A 16,248-nucleotide genomic window follows, 5' to 3' on the forward strand; every position below is an offset into this window, starting at 1 on the left:
AAGAGTTTCTGCTTGATAAAAAGCTTCTTTACATCTCATCATTTGTCCGCCTCCGTAGTGTAATGGTCAGCACGCTCGGCTACCTTTCTGGAGGTTCCGGGTTCGATTCCCAGGGGGGTCAAATAAATATAAGTGATTTTTTCACTCTAATATTTATTCATTACCCTGGACTGGTACCTGAAGCGGAGGGCTGATCACCTTTCCTTCATGTGTAAAACGATCAATATAACACTGCGTTTATATGAAGCAGTGCCCTATGCACCATTGGGGTGCGGATAAGGGTATTATTAAACATCTCACCAATAGATATCTCTAGCGAAGTTCTAGTGATTCAAGAACAAGGTTTCTAAATTGGTTCATATATATAGAGCTTCCAAGAATTTGAGTAGTGTGGTTGTCAATAATGGGTGGAATTGGTGAAAGTTACACGTGTGTAAAGTAAAGTGATCACTTAAACCAGCCTATGACGGTCGTCAGCCCCGTAAATGCCCAGACTTCCATATTATTCTTTATCTTTGATGAGATGTCAAAATATAATAAAAAAAGAATGATTCTAAAAGATTTAATAAAAACATTTATAATATACTGTTGTATAATATGTTTATATCTAATGATTATATTGTAAAATTTCCGTAAAGTGTACAAAATTTTACAGCAGTAGAAATTATTATTACGATTCCTAAATAAATAATCTGAGGACAAAAGTACACTATGTTTTTGGAGTGAGATTCTTTATTTATCGGACGGAAAATTTATTATATTCGTCGATCGGTTTATTATTATATTTCTTCCCATTTATATTAAACGAACGTTTATATTGAATTTTTACTGTATTGAGTTGTTATGGACCTGATAATGAGAACATCTGTAGTTCTCGAAACTAGTGTAACAATAAACTCATATCGCTCACTCCTTTCAAGAACGTCATAAATCAAAAAACTTGATTTTTCAGTAGAACGTTTTTAAAGTTTAGCAATATAATATTAAAAATAAACATCAAGCCACTTACTGAACTTTTTACTCTGCAACAGATCTTTTTAGGTAAAACCTGAAGGTTTTTTCTACATTTGAAAAATATTGAGTATATTTAAAAAAATAATTAAACGATACCTTTTCTTCAAAATGCAAAATCAACACTTTCTGCCCTATATCGGGTAAATATTATGTTAAAAATATGCCGCTTTTGCTGGGATATTGTATATTTTCTGGGCATTCCGAAAACATGCACAACTGAAAATTGTCGATTTTTGATTTATGACGTTCTTGAAAGGAGTGAGCGATATGTGGTCTTATACAAGTTTTTTTTTTATTTAATTAACGATGTTAGTTGGTGCCCGTCTTTTGATGCATGTCTCACTAATAATAATCTCGACGAATATTTTGATTTTCCAAATGATTTGTTTGAGATATTATACTAAATAAAGTGCTTAGTTACCCTAAATGGTGCGCACAAAATGTATTCCATTATCTGAATAGGTCCCTGAAACTTGGATATTTCGGCTACGATGTTATTCCGGAGAGATGCAACGTTGCAAATTTTCATTAGGCAGTGTGGCGTGTAGGATACACCCCCATTTAATTCTGATTCGTAATATAAAGGATAGATCCGCCGAGTAAGGGATGATGACGACGCTACAGCGATAATTTAAATGAAATTCAAAACACAAAAAACAATTTATGAAGAAATTAAAAACAGAAAATGCGTAAAGGGAGCTTGGAATTTTAAAGTATGATTACATTTAAATTTTATCGAAGATTTATTACGAAAATCGAATTAATATGTAATATAGTGAACGATTATTTACTCTTTTTTTGCTTTCCCAACTTTTTCCAAAAGACGTGGCGAGGGTTCATTTTTATTCAAGGAGGCATTAGATTGTACATCGGATGGATGACAGTGATTTCTTGTTGTGGTTTATGAATTGATGAGATGATTGACTCATGAATCAATTATCTTGTCGGTTTAGCATTTTACGGTTTGCAGAAGAAAGCATTGACATTTGTCCGGTGAGTAGTTCAGTGTATAAATGAATTGCAAAGAATGAACTGATAAACTGATCATTTTGATATCTTTGCGTTTTTTTTACCTTTTTTCCTGGCGATGTTAGAAAAACGATGTCGTCAGGTCAGGAGTCGAAATAATCGGCGGGTATGCATGATGAGATGTATGAATGAATGTGGAAGAGGTGAAGATTGTTTTCAAATACAGATTGGTGTGGCGATCTATTCTCTCTGTCTACCCCTGCGGGGAAGCTGCGTGATGTTTAGTTAGTCATTTAAAAAACGATCTTATTTATATTAAAATCCATTAACATCGCGTTTTTTAAACACGTTACCCAAACATTACAAAAAATACATATTAAAACATGCGCCGACATTCATAACATACGAGTCTTTTTTTTATAGGTATGCGCAGCATACATAACATATGTTATAAACACATTGTTTATTCGAATAAAAAAAGTAAAATCCATCCAGAATGGATGTGGCATGTTTTGATTGTAAATAAAATGACAGTAAACCAAAAAATAATGGTACGCGTGTTAAGCTACCGTTCTGAAAGTCCCGGGTTTGATTCCCAGGAGTGTGAAAATAAATTTTAGTGATTTTACACTCTAATATTTATTTAATATCACCCTGGACTGATCCCTGAAGCGCAGGAATGATCACCCTGCCTTCATGTAAGTAACTATCACGATAACACTGCGTCAATAGGATGCAGTGCCCTATGCATCATTGGATGTGGATACGGGTTAAAAGAAGTAATTTACAAAAAACGTTAACTCTATAATCCCTGTAATTCAAAGCTTTTAGCCTGAATTAAATACCCGCTTTTAAACTTCAAGTTAAATTTACTTTTAAAACCACATAAATATGACATTTTAAACTATTTAGTGTATTTGCCAGTTTATAGAACGTTGAAAATTTTATAATACTGCATCATTAAGCCAAAATTGCATATTTTCGAGTCGACGTTTTTTGCCAGAACACCCACGAGATACGGCCGAATTTGATCGCCGAATTTAACGCCAAAAGAACATTTAGACGAGAATATAGGGGATGGGAGATATGCAAATCAGCGGGTGGACACTCCACCCCTCCCGGAAGGGTTGAACCCTCTCTCGCCCGCCTTGGACCGTTCCACCCCGTCAAGGGTGGAAAGTTTAACCCTTCGAGGACAGAATAAAAAATATTTTACTTAACACATTTTTATTTCAAGAAATTATTTACAAAAAAGTGTATATAGCAACTGAAAATTGTGCACACAGATTGATACAATATTTATCCCTCAACAAAATTAAAAATACACATTGTATGCCTGGTAGTTAGCAACAAAGACCACGTTTTATAATGTATAAATAAAAGCATTTATAATATTTTCAATATTATTCATATTTAAAGCATTTACTTTGTGGTTAGTCATTTTTACTTATTTATTTTTTTACAAAAATGTTAATAAAATTAGTATATAACCACTCACCGAGATTTTTACGTCTACCGGTTTCGAGACGTACCCGTCTCTTCGTCAGGACAATCACTAACACAGCATGCAAACAATACTACCCTTCACCACCATAGTGTGTAAATGGTGAATACTACCCTTCACCACCATAGTGTGTAAATGGTGCTATGGTGGTGAAGGGTAGTATTGTTTGCATGCTTTGTTAGTGATTGTCCTGACGAGATTTTTACGTCTACTGGTTTCGTTACATATATAGCATTACTTATATTTTATATTATTATGACTATAACTCACTTGTCATTTTGTTTATTTCGTTCAATAACCTTACAAAATTGATAAACTAAGATACAGATAACCTATAAATATCCCGACATGTGCACATCGCCACAATAAATAGTCTGAAATAAGCTCCAAGACAATGATACCAACATGAAATCTATACAAGCACTATTTCTGTTACATAGGCAACACATATTGCACTATGGTTTTAACTAGAAACCTGTAGGCACTTAGACAATTTATTTTAAATTTGTGGTTAGCAGCAGTAACCAGCTGTCATGAAAGGGTTAACCGGACTTGTAGAATATAATATGATATTTTATTCATCGCTCTTGAAGGAGAGTGCGCTTTGATTTGGTTTGATGTGATGGAAAAAGATGTGGGTAGTAGTGAAATAGTGAAGAGTAGGAACGGATTTAACAATAGGAATGGATGCTTGGAGGGAGAAAAAATTAAAATTTGCTGGTTTAAAAGCATTGGCAATTTTCATTTTCTAATCATTCTAACTAACTAAACATCACGCCGCTTCCCCGCAGGGGTAGGCAGAGAGAATAGAGCGCCACAGCACTCTGTCTTTGCAAACATTCTTCGCCTCTTCCACGTTCGTGCATCTCCTCACACATACCCGCCGATTGTTACGACTCCTAACCTGACCACTTTCAAGTATTTGGCATTCCTGATCGTGCCATGTTTTTCTCGGTCTTCCTCTCTCTAATCATTCTATGACATAATTAAAAACGAAGATATAAGAAAAGAACATAAGAACTTTTAAAGATTTTTTTTTCTTCATTTATCCTGGTTCAGGGTACGTCTCGAAACCGGTAGACATAAAAATCTCGGTGAGTAGTTATATACTAATATTACCAAGAAAATTGTTAAAAAAATAAATAAGTAAAAATTACTAACCACAAAGTAAATGCTTTAAATATTAATAATATTGAGAATATATAATAGAAATGATGTTTTTTTAAACTTGTCACATTATATGACGCCTCCGCATAACTCCGTGGTGACACAGCGTGACGGTACACGGTGCATAAATAGATGAAGGGGAGAAAGACGAGTATGTTTAATAGATCGATAGAGAATGAAAAGTAATAGACAATGTTTACTCGCTTCAACTAAAGCACTATTACTCATTCCTAATTAGTCAGCCGTCTTGGTCTTATATAACAAAGGAGTCATGGTACCAACCCTAATTGTATGGGGAGTTGGCAAAAGAAGGATGAAAGTAGACTGAATGCAGTCGAAATGCGATCTCTCAGTGCTGCAAAACTATACATGGTTTTGCATATATTAAATCTCAAATTGTTTACCGATTGCCTTGAAATTTTGACACATTTTATTTAAATATGTACATACGTGTTATTTTACTATCTTCTTATACAAATAATGATGTTTCATCATAGTTAAAAAATTACTTTTTACCGCAATAGCAGCGCCATCTATTGAACGTTATAGCAAAAAACCGCAATGCTAAACATTGCTCATGGTGGACAGCGCGCTCCTTGACAGCTGCTGTCATTTAGCATTTTCAATGTTTTCGATTGCATTATTGTTTCAAAGATTTTTTTAAAACGTTTTCATTGGTAGGTACTTTGTGGCACATTTTATAAAACTTTGTAAAATAAAACTAGAACTTTGTTTTTAACCACTTCTATTTTTTGTACTTTTCTCCAACCGGTTTCGACAAGAACCTTGTCATCTTCAATCTAAAACTGTGAAATATTCCTGGTTAGGCAAAAGGAATATTAAAAATGTATGCTTTGTTTTCTTTTATTTCCATTTAACACGACTGAGCCATAGCAACGCATGTTCGGATACAGCTAAAAATAATGTTTTAATTAAAATTGTAACATAAAGGAATCTTTATGATTCTTAAAAATAAATTTGATAATCGGGAAATATCTTAATTAAAAATAACGATATTTTTTTTACATTATTTATCGAGTAGAAACTCGTCATAGAAGATGTCCATTGGAACCGGTTAAATATACTGAGCTAATGACAACAAAAAAATAAATGGGAATCAATGCAGATGTTGGGAAGTGTTCCGATAATAACAATTTATTATGATCTATCGCTCCGAAGATGTTATTAAAATGATCAAACGGCATGCGCTGCGTCATTTTCATATCCCAATGTTGCCACTTGGCAAAAAGTGCATTCCGTGAGAAAATACGGAGCATTGACCGCCAAAATGTAAGTTTACTATCGTACTCGGGTGGACAGTGGTCATCGGGTGGAATATTCAAAATAAAGACGACAAATATCGTTTTAAAATTGCTGACAATATTTAACAAGAAAAAAATGCGTAACATTGTGTGATGCGTAAGTAATTTGTATTTCTTTTTTTTTTGGTATCTGAGCCCACCATCCACCCGCAGCAGTTATAATCCTGAGGGACTCTCTGTCAGCTGCACATAGGGGAAAATCTTCAAAATATTTCTGAAGAAATAAATAAAGCTCTATTCAATTAATGAGGGGGGAGGAGGATGTACGGACAGAGGCCGACACTTCGTCCCCACCCCTCGGGATCCCCTCATTACCTCTTTTACTTTTAATAAAATAAAAACAATAAGAAAACAAAAAAAAATTACAATGTTTCCAAAAATAAAAAAAACAAAATACAATTTAAGACGAACACAAACAGTGACTTAAAGACTAAAGTAATAGAGAACTAGTAACTAATATTTAAAAAAAAACACTGTTATTTACATTAAGAGAAGAAGAAAAAACATTAATAAAGAAGGACTTCCTGGGTGAAAAAAGGCAGAGGAGAGGAGAGGTAAGTAATTTGTTATGAAATTCAATAAAAGTAATGTAGAATGTTAGCGCTACTAAAGCGGACAGTACACGCCCACGCTTAGCAATGTGACAAGTCAACGCGGCTATCTCGAGGGATTCAAAAGTAAATGGTTATTATAAAGAATAGAAATGAAAATATCGCAATAAACGTCGATTTAGCTATAAGAGGATATAAAGAAGTAGAGTATTGAGTGTTTGATAGATTTTGCTATTGAAATTTTTTCGTCTATGAAGAAAATCACCAAAATGATTGATTGGATGATATTTTACATGTCTGTCGCGAAATAGTATTATTCATTTCGTAGTCTTACAGGAGAAAGTGGCCAGCTAACAAAATGTAAAATGTTCAGGAGGGTCATTTAAGTCACCTTTGCTTGGCAAGAAAATAAACATCAATGCAGTTAGTAATTTTTAACAAGTCAATATATTATGCATTCTAGTTTAAAATCCTTTGGGATTTTTTTCAGGGTAATATTAAGCTAGTAAGATATCAAATAGTCAATGATCACGCTTTTGTAAAAAATACACTTGGTCACTTTCTCCTGTATGACTACGATATATTGAAAGTTTTCTCACAGCATTCCCAGATCTGATATAAAAGCATCTAGGCTTCCCGACAGACCCTCAGATAATTTTGTGGCAAAAATTTGAAGTAGACCTATTCTATATACTTACATAATACTATTTTAAATTAAATGCACCGCTGACAATTTCAGCCTCTGATTAAATCATACATAAAAAATAAAAACATTAGCCTCTTTAAATTTTGCGCAGCCAATAAAATATATATCCCGTAGAACGGGGCTACTTGAACTTTGATGTCATTTCTACAATAATGAACGTATCGTGACAATAAGTGTCACCTGTCAGGGAAACAATGAATCATGTCGATACGTTCATTATTGTAGACCAAATACAGATCTAAATAATAAAAAATTGTTCTATGCTCAAGCAAAACGTCAATGTTCTAGTAGCCCCATTCTACGGTACACAAAGTAACAAGAAAATTAATTTTGATGACATGTTAATTAAACATGCATGAAGACAGAACATTCATATAATCTCGAAGCCATGAAGAGACAATTCATTTGTCAAAACAGAGCGTCACTTCCGATACATTTTAAGACTCTTTAGATGTGAAAACAGTGCATCAATCATCATATCAAAGTATCCACAAATTTTCACTCTAGTAGCCTGACCCGATATTCTCCGAGTTAATTAATGTCTCTTCAAATTTCCCACGCCGTTCTTTATCTGGCCCAAACTCTAGCTTTATTTAGGTCCGCCTTTGTGTGGGGAGCGGGACTTGGAGAATGGAAAGAGTTCTGCGGAAGGAAGTGAAAATGAAGTGAAAATTTACTGCGTAGATCAGTGGTCACCAACTTGAGAAAGGGGCCAGATTGATTATTTTTTTTAACCTGAGAGGCCGGATAGAAAACAAATTCTTATTCCAAATACCAACCTTTTTTTATTTATTAATTAAACATGATTTTTTTTAAATTTAATGAAGAGAAATATTAATTTAATTTTTATTTGTAGCACTAACTTTGTGATTTTCCATTTTATAATTAAAATGTAACTTAAAATCACTATAAATATTTTATTATAACTTAATTATAATGTCTACCAGTTAGCTTCGAAACCGGTAGACTTAATTAAGTTACAATAAAATGTTTATATTGATTTTAAAACAAAGTTACATTTTAATTATAGAAATATTAATCTTTTTATTATATCCAAAAATACTTTCACACTATTTCTGTGAGCCTGAGCGGCTCATTATTAAAAATAGGTATCAAATTGTGGTAGAGTAGGTTCAAACCCTGAAACTCTGACTCGAGAGTCCGCGACACTAACCGCGGAACCACAATCCGATACGACATATTACATAGATACATAAGTCACATATAAAATATTCTAACGAATAAAAAAACACAGGGCAAAATGTAAAATATAAAGCAATAAAAGGTACAGTAAATAGGCATATTTAAAAAACATAAGGTAAGAAGCATGTTTAAAGGAAAAAATTAGAAAATAAAACTAATCACTAACACAAATATCGTTCCATTGAATATTTTTTTAGTTCATTCATTTTGGATGCCTGAGCGAGTTTTATTTTGTGTATATAAAATGTCAAACAGCTGGTTAATTTGGGTATATGGTATTTTATGTTTATATTGGAATTGGAAAAAATATTCTTATCTATTTTTTTAACTTTCAACAACTTTTTTCTTTTGAAATTCATATACATATTTATTTCGAAAAAAAACTATTTTTTCGAGAAAAAAATCAATTACGTCAAATGTTACCTGGGTTTAGAGAAAATTAAGTTGCGATTTATCATATATTGGGCCTTCACGAGTTAACTATGTAGTAAAGATAACTTTAACCTGACTCAATTTAAAAACAAAAATTTATTTATTTTCATTTTTGTGTCATTAACTTCCTATCAACGCTGATCGACAATACAAATCGTTAAAAATAAAGTTCATAAGGAATGTTAAAGTTATCTACACTACGTAGTTAATGCGTTAACTTGCGTGCGTAACCCGGCCCTGGGCTGGAATCATAATGAAAAGTTAACGAAGTAACATTAATAGTGAAGATTAATTATAAATTTTACTTCTGGACTTTTATTTATTTGGCTTTGGGATTTTGAAACCGGTTGGCGATCAGTATTACCAGGAGGTTAAGGAATATAAGTACAATAACAATAAATAATAATGTGGTTCCTTGCAAACATTGCGAGGTGATTACTCCCGCGCTTCGGAATCGAGCCCGAGACATTCAGCGCGGCATCCAAACGCATTACCCACTCTACTACGGCGGGGGGTTGCGTAAATTGTTAATTGAACCCAATAAAACTAACTCGAATTCTATAAATCTATTAACAAATTGTACAAAAGTATTATTTCGTACAAAATGTCATATTTTGTACCTACGTACTCAACTTATTAACAATTTGAATATGTAATAAAAATTTGTTCCGAGAGTATTGTTCACAGTTCATGCAGAACAAAGTTTTTATTAATGAGTCATTACTTCTTTAATACCTACAATGATTATGACAATTTACACACGTTTTTTATGGATATTTAGACTAAATTAAACAATAGTCAGTCTGCACGCTGTGGGATAAAAAGTCGACATTCCAACGGTATTTTATACGAGTATAAAAATGTGTGTACTCGACTGCCGAAAACAACGCATCAGGTGTGTGCGGACACTGCGGTACAAAACAGGTAATTTTATTCTTGTTTTATACATAAACAACGACAAAACCTGTGAAATATTTACGAAATATAGTATATTTAAGTTCGATTAGATGCCACGAAAGTAATAAACACATTCGGTGGACATAAACATACATCAAAACACGTGAAGAAAGTTTTGAGTCACAAAAAAGTTTACGCCCATCATCAAAACTTTGCAAAAACAAAGTTTGAAACTGAGAAATAACACATCACAGGTAAAAGAAAGTGATAGTGCTTTGAAGGAGATTAACAAACTTTATTAAAAACATAATTTTAAATGAAAATAAGCGTGGTTTCTAAAAACCGCCACTCGCGTGTCACTCCCATACAGGTTAACGCCCATAATCAGTTTTTACCTGTTAGTTGATTGTTGGCGAAGAGGTAATCCAATTACGCGCCCGGCTGAAGAAGCACTTGAAAATAACAAAGCACCGTTTTAAATATCCATAGTGTTAAAATCGTTTGATCACCTTTTATTTTTTAGAACACTAAAAACAAAACATTATCAAACAATCTGCGAAAACATTAAATTGCGCGCCGTGAACACCACTACTCCACCAAAGTTCTCGGACAACTATTGTAAAAATTTACTTGACTTCAAAAGCAACGGACGCGGTAAACGTCATCGTCAGACTGCCATCTGCTGGAAATTTTTGAAAACAAAATCAATGTTGTTGTATTGCTATATAGATAAAATTATTTTCCTTGGATCCAGTACCATGAAAACAGTAAGTTCCTACGCACATAGTTCTACGATATTTTTGGTTCGTACACATTCCAAATTTTAATTTGTCTATGGACTGTCAAGAACGTTGTTTTTCAATGTATTTTCTATGGCCAGTTTCTCGTATATAAATTAGTTAGTCTGTGGTTTCTCGTTAGCGAGTTTTGACCTTGACCCGGTTGTTTGTCGTCAGTTGATTTTTGTTAAATATATATAAAATAATACTTGCTTAATTTAAGAACTCATTATAGTTTACTGAATACTAATACACTAGGGCTGAAATGGATGACGATGCGGAGACTTACAAGCTATGGAGAATTCGTAAAACTGTTATGCAGGTTAGACGTAACCCAACTTATTTGAAGCAAACCTTTACTTATTTTTTACCGGACATATTTAATACAAAATAAATTTATTTATTCCTTTAGCTGTGTCACGACCGAGGATACCTCGTAACTCAAGATGAGTTGGATCAGACTCTGGATCAGTTTAAAGAACAGTTCGGAGATAAACCGAGGTAACAACATTGTTCGGTTAGGAACTATGAAAAAACCTTGTACTTTATTCAATTTATATGATGAAGTATTTTTGTCATTGTATTGGTTTCTGGAATTTTTAGTGAAAAGCGCCCCGCTCGAAGTGATTTGATCGTTTTGGTAGCTCATAATGATGATCCAACCGATCAGATGTTTGTTTTCTTCCCTGACGAACCCAAGATTGGCATTAAGACTATCAAGACATACTGCACCAGGATGCAGGAGGAAAACATTCACAGAGCTTGTGTGGTAGTACAAGGGGGTAATGTATTTGTTTTTACATAAATGTACTCTATTATTTTATGCATTTATTTCTGGAATGCTGTATTTCTAGCTAGAAACACAATATCGATAAGTCTTGTGTTGCTCAATTGAACTTTTTTTTTAAATACAGTTTTGAACATATAATATTAAGAAATATGCTGGTTTATAATCCCATCAACAAATAGTAACAACAGGACTACTGCAAAACTCTGTTCATTTATAAAATGGACGCGCGTGAGCATCTTTGTGTCATTCCGTAGTGTTATATTATTGAGCGTGGCACAAGGGGCAAATTTCCTGTGACGGAAATATCAACAACAAATAATTGTGATAGAAAAAAAGGAAATTAAACAGGGTGTGTCATATCAAACAAATAAGGGATGTTTTACAGTTGAAAAATTGTTGGGAGGATGGATTTCTTGAATGTTAATGCCCAAACAAAAAATAAAAAATTTACTGTGATGGAAAATAGAAGAAGACTGAAGAGGTTGTGTCGTCTCAGACAAATAAAAGATGTTTTACAGTTGAATTTTTTTCGGCAAGATGGATTTCTCGAATTTTAATGCCCAAATGAAAGAAAGTTTGTCTGGACGCTTGCAGTTTCTTGTTGTGTACAGTAAAAATAAACAGGATTTTCTCAATTGTTATGTAACCGTTAATAAAACATGGGTCTATCACTGAGACCCTAAGACCAAACACGGTGTGCGTGGAAACATAGGGGATCTCCACTGCAAGTTTCGAGTTTAAATATCATCAGACAAGGTCAGGACCTCAGTCTTTTAGGATGCTGCAGGGTATTTGCTCATTGACTACCTCTCAAAGTTATTCCACAGAAGCTTTTTAATAAGAATAAGAAACGAGGGGATATCTTTCTTTACAAGCTGTCTTTGTATGTTTTATATTTTAAGATTATATCAGGAAGCTGTTCTTACCAATGTTTTTTTTCCAGGCATGACACCTTCTGCAAAACAGTCATTGGTAGACATGGCACCTAAATACATTTTGGAACAATTTCTGGAGTCTGAATTACTTATTAATATCACAGAACATGAGCTAGTTCCCGAACACATTGTACTAACGCATGATGAGAAGCAAGAACTTCTGGCTAGATAGTATCCTTTAAATTATTTTATTCAACAAAATATAAAATATGTTTGCCTGACAAAACTGCCTAGAAAAAAACTACTTAGAAAATAAGGTGCACAAAATACAGTATTTTGTTTGTTTGTAATGGTCTGGAATCTAGAACCTGTAAACATTCAGATTTTTAAACCTTGTGATGAATGTCTGGTTGTGTTATCTTACGAAATATGATTACGATGTGTTTTGTACCTAATTATCAAGTCTGTGTTTTTAACGGCGTTGGTATTTTTAAATGGGTTGTCGATCAGTATCGTCAGGAAGTAATAAGTGCGATGAAACTGAAAGAAAACCACTAAATATTTGTTTAACAAATTGAAATTAGTACCTTTTCACTGTGAAGCCTTGGTGTCCTCAAAAAGACCTCTTTAGGCATTTTGACCAAAAGATCTTTAAGTACCACAACCAAGAAAAAAATTGATCAGTTGTATTTTTTTACGTTATCCAGTATCCTGAAATATGTTTTGCAACTGAGAAGATTTTGGTATTTTTTTAAACAGGTTTTAAGGATTTTTCAGGACCCTATTTTTGACATTTTTTTATACTGAATATTGGCACCTTTTCTTAGTTATTGGGGCGCCGGAACACCACTGTCAATATGGTAGCATGTCCTGATCTATTGGTGAAGTCAGGCTGTATAAATACATACATATCTAGTAAAAATGTGTTAAATTAGACATGTATTATATATATATATATATATCTTCTTCCTGGCATAATCCCAACTTATTGTCTAGAATTATGAATTAGACATGTATGTGTTTTGATACATATGTCGCTCACTCCTTTCAAGAACGTCATAAATAAAAAAACTTGATTTTTCAGGAGAACGTTTTAAAAGTTTGAAAATATAATATAATGTATTAAAAATAGATATCAAGCCACTTATTGAACTTTTTACTATGCAAAACATCTTTTTAGGTAAAACTTGAAGGTTTTTTCTCCATTTGAAAAATATTTATAGTATCAAAAAAAAATAATTAAACAATACCTTTTCTTCAAAATGCAAAAACAACACTTTCTGCCCTGTAGCGGGTAAATATTAAGTTAAAAATATGCCGCTTTTGCTGGGATATAGTACATTTTCTGGGCATTCCGAAAAAATGCACAACTGAAAATTGATGATTTTTGATTTATGACATTCTTGAAAGGAGTGAGCGATGTGTTAATTTTTAACAGTAAATCTGATTTGAATTTGTATAAATTTGGGAAAGAGAACTCCATGCATTTTACCTACCCTGCTTCTATCTTTGGATAAAGGTGTTGCCCGATATAACCTCCTTCTTCTTGGTGTAGGGCTTGTGGCCTATTTCACTGAGCAAGCCCAACAATATTTTCACAAGTAATCTAGTCTAATATGACACCATTTTGAGACAGTAATATACTGAAGACTGGAAATTTTGTCATTTTTTAATATTTATTATATCATTTGTAATATTATCCTGGATTTTATTATATTATTAATTTATTATATTGTCCGCCTCCGTAGTGTAATGGTCAGCACGCTCGGCTACCGTTCTGGAGGACCCGGGTTCGATTCCCAAGGGGGGTAAAATAAATATAAGTGATTTTTTCACTGTCATATTTATTCAACATTACCCTGGACTGGTACCTGAAGCGGAGGGCTGATCACCTTTCCTTCATGTGTAAACGATCAAGATAACACTGCGTTTATATGACGCAGTGCCCTATGCACCATTAGGGTGCGGATAAGGGTTTAAATTTAAATATTATCCTTAACTCCCAACTATTCAGTAAACTAAAGGAAAACATGCTGATGAGAATTCAGGCGGGAGATCCGGTGGCAAGATATTTTGGACTTAAAAGAGGACAGGTACAAGGCTCTTTCACTATGATAATGATTATTTTACATTTTTATTAAGTTGTTTAGTTTTTATCTACTCCTGGTACACATTTGCAAATTCAATTTTGGGACAGCAAAATCTTTGTTATAAAAAGTGCGTCAAATTTATTAAAAAATGGAATTTGAATATGAAATTGTTGTAATTAAACTTAGTACAAACAAGTTTAGATGTTGAATTTTTCTGATATAAATATTTTCGCTTGAAGCTATTTTAGTATTACAGTAAAGGCTTTCACCAAAAATGCATACGGTGTTCGAATTTCCCAAAATCCTGCACTGTTTTGTTGTTTTGACACTCGCATAGTCTTGCGGCGCAGTCTACTTTGATATTATTTAGATGACCTTTGTTTCATTTACTGCTGGAACTTATTGCAATATATTCCCGGGGTGGTTATGTTCCAATAGCTAAGCGGGATTTTATGGTGTTGGTATTATTGTAGAAATTGTACTTAATTAATTACAATTACTGTTTAAAAATCTATTTGTTACGGCGCGATAATTCTAGCAACTTGAACTATGACCCCAAGCGCCCGCTACGGGCAGGGCGGGGTGTACGCGGGGAATGTTTACGTTATACCCTTATGAGATTGATGCAGGGGCCGTAATAATAAACTTTTTAGACTTTTTTATTTCAAATTTGTTATTCTTTTTTATTATTCCAGGTTGTGAAAATTATCCGATCATCTGAAACAGCCGGGAGATATATTTCCTACAGATTAGTTTGCTGAGCTATTACTTCCCACATAACATTCTACATTATTATAAGGATATATTTTTAATAAATTAAATCAGAAACAAGACATTCTTGTTTCATTTTCCAGGATTATGTATTTTTTTCTTTACCCCAGTCACCTATGTAATCGACGCAGTATTAAAATAATTTAATAATAACTTTTAAGTTTTTGATTTAAGTTTAACTTGGTAAATATGTACCACTATTTCTTAAAATCTTCTGTGACACGTGTTTCGATGCATTCCGCATCATTTTCAAACACCGTATGTGAAACTAATTCTAAATTTTAGAGTGGGACGTTGAATGTTGAAGAGCCCCTATGTTCCCACTGATAAGAAATAAAAATAATATTAAAAATTAAATAAATAAATAAAAATAAGAAGCATACCTACCCTTCAATAATAAAGAAGTTTGTTTTGCATAATACAAAGTTTATATTTAACTTAAAATAAGTACAAAGGTACTTATTTTCCAATAACTTTATCATAGTTTGGCTTAAGACCACATTTAATTTATAAAAAATTGTATGATTCCATAAAACCACAGCATGAATCAGAACTTTTTTTTTAGATAAATCAGATATCAGTCATAAAATGTACGTGTGTGACAGGGTTTGTCAAATCATTTCAAGAATCTGATTAGTAATGCAGTTATATTGTTAATTAATTTACTTATTTCATTATTGAGATGAAGCGAATAAAAAGAAAAACTATTTACCATTAAAATTAACTTACTAAAACAAACAAAAAAATATTAGAATGAATGGACTAGCTAAATAACTCATTTTCATTTCAATCATCCAACGGCTAGTATATTTAACGGTCTTCTTTATCATTTATTCAATTGGTGTTTACTTTGTAGAATTCCATAGTTCACGTTTCTAATTTAATTATTTTACGACAGCTGTTTCGCCTTTTGAGGACATCATCGAACTGTGCCAAAATAAAAACATTTACATATATTATTAACATCAGTGTGGAGTTTTATAACGCTCTGGCAAAAATAAATGTAGTAAAATTATAAAACATATTTTGATTTATATTAACGCACTGGTTATGGCGAAGTTTGTTAAAGGAATGTAATTTGGGGTGGGCGATATTAGATCACATTGAAAGAACAATAACTTTTAGCCATATTTTGAAACCAGAAAAGAATCGATAATATTTTTGTGTTAAAGTGACGC

At 32.9% G+C, this 16,248-nt stretch overlaps 2 protein-coding genes across 2 annotated transcripts in view; one reads left to right on the plus strand and one right to left on the minus strand.

The window, feature by feature from the left end:
- Positions 1-10,300, minus strand: part of Mcr (macroglobulin complement-related) — a 108,008-nt gene extending 97,708 nt beyond the window's left edge. Inside the window, exon 1 of the mRNA XM_088264078.1 lies at positions 10,161-10,300. The gene's annotated coding sequence lies outside the window, so the exon portion shown is untranslated. The remainder of the gene's footprint in view (positions 1-10,160) is intronic.
- A 193-nt stretch (positions 10,301-10,493) lies between these two features.
- Positions 10,494-15,155, plus strand: Polr2E (DNA-directed RNA polymerases I, II, and III subunit Rpb5). The gene is made up of 6 exons (XM_088264080.1): positions 10,494-10,866; positions 10,957-11,045; positions 11,148-11,326; positions 12,278-12,440; positions 14,224-14,302; positions 14,995-15,155. The coding sequence occupies exons 1-6, from the start codon at positions 10,810-10,812 to the stop codon at positions 15,058-15,060; spliced, it is 633 nt and encodes a 210-aa protein (XP_088120206.1). The 5' UTR covers positions 10,494-10,809; the 3' UTR covers positions 15,061-15,155.
- Positions 15,156-16,248: the final 1,093 nt, after the last annotated feature.

This window comes from Brachycentrus maculatus, unplaced genomic scaffold, assembly GCF_059751285.1.
Source record: "Brachycentrus maculatus isolate JH-2025_06_01 unplaced genomic scaffold, ASM5975128v1 h1tg000213l, whole genome shotgun sequence".
Taxonomy (NCBI): Eukaryota; Metazoa; Arthropoda; class Insecta; order Trichoptera; family Brachycentridae; genus Brachycentrus; species Brachycentrus maculatus.

What these genes read in the sequence shown, in the direction of transcription:
- Polr2E (XM_088264080.1), top strand. Translation starts at nt 10,810, where the DNA reads ATGGATGACGATGCGGAGACTTACAAGCTATGGAGAATTCGTAAAACT. An exon ending in CAGTTCGGAGATAAACCGAG is followed by an intron (nt 11,046 to 11,147) that starts GTAACAACATTG and finishes TGGAATTTTTAG; the next exon opens with TGAAAAGCGCCCCGCTCGAA. An exon ending in CAAGAACTTCTGGCTAGATA is followed by an intron (nt 12,441 to 14,223) that starts GTATCCTTTAAA and finishes CCAACTATTCAG; the next exon opens with TAAACTAAAGGAAAACATGC.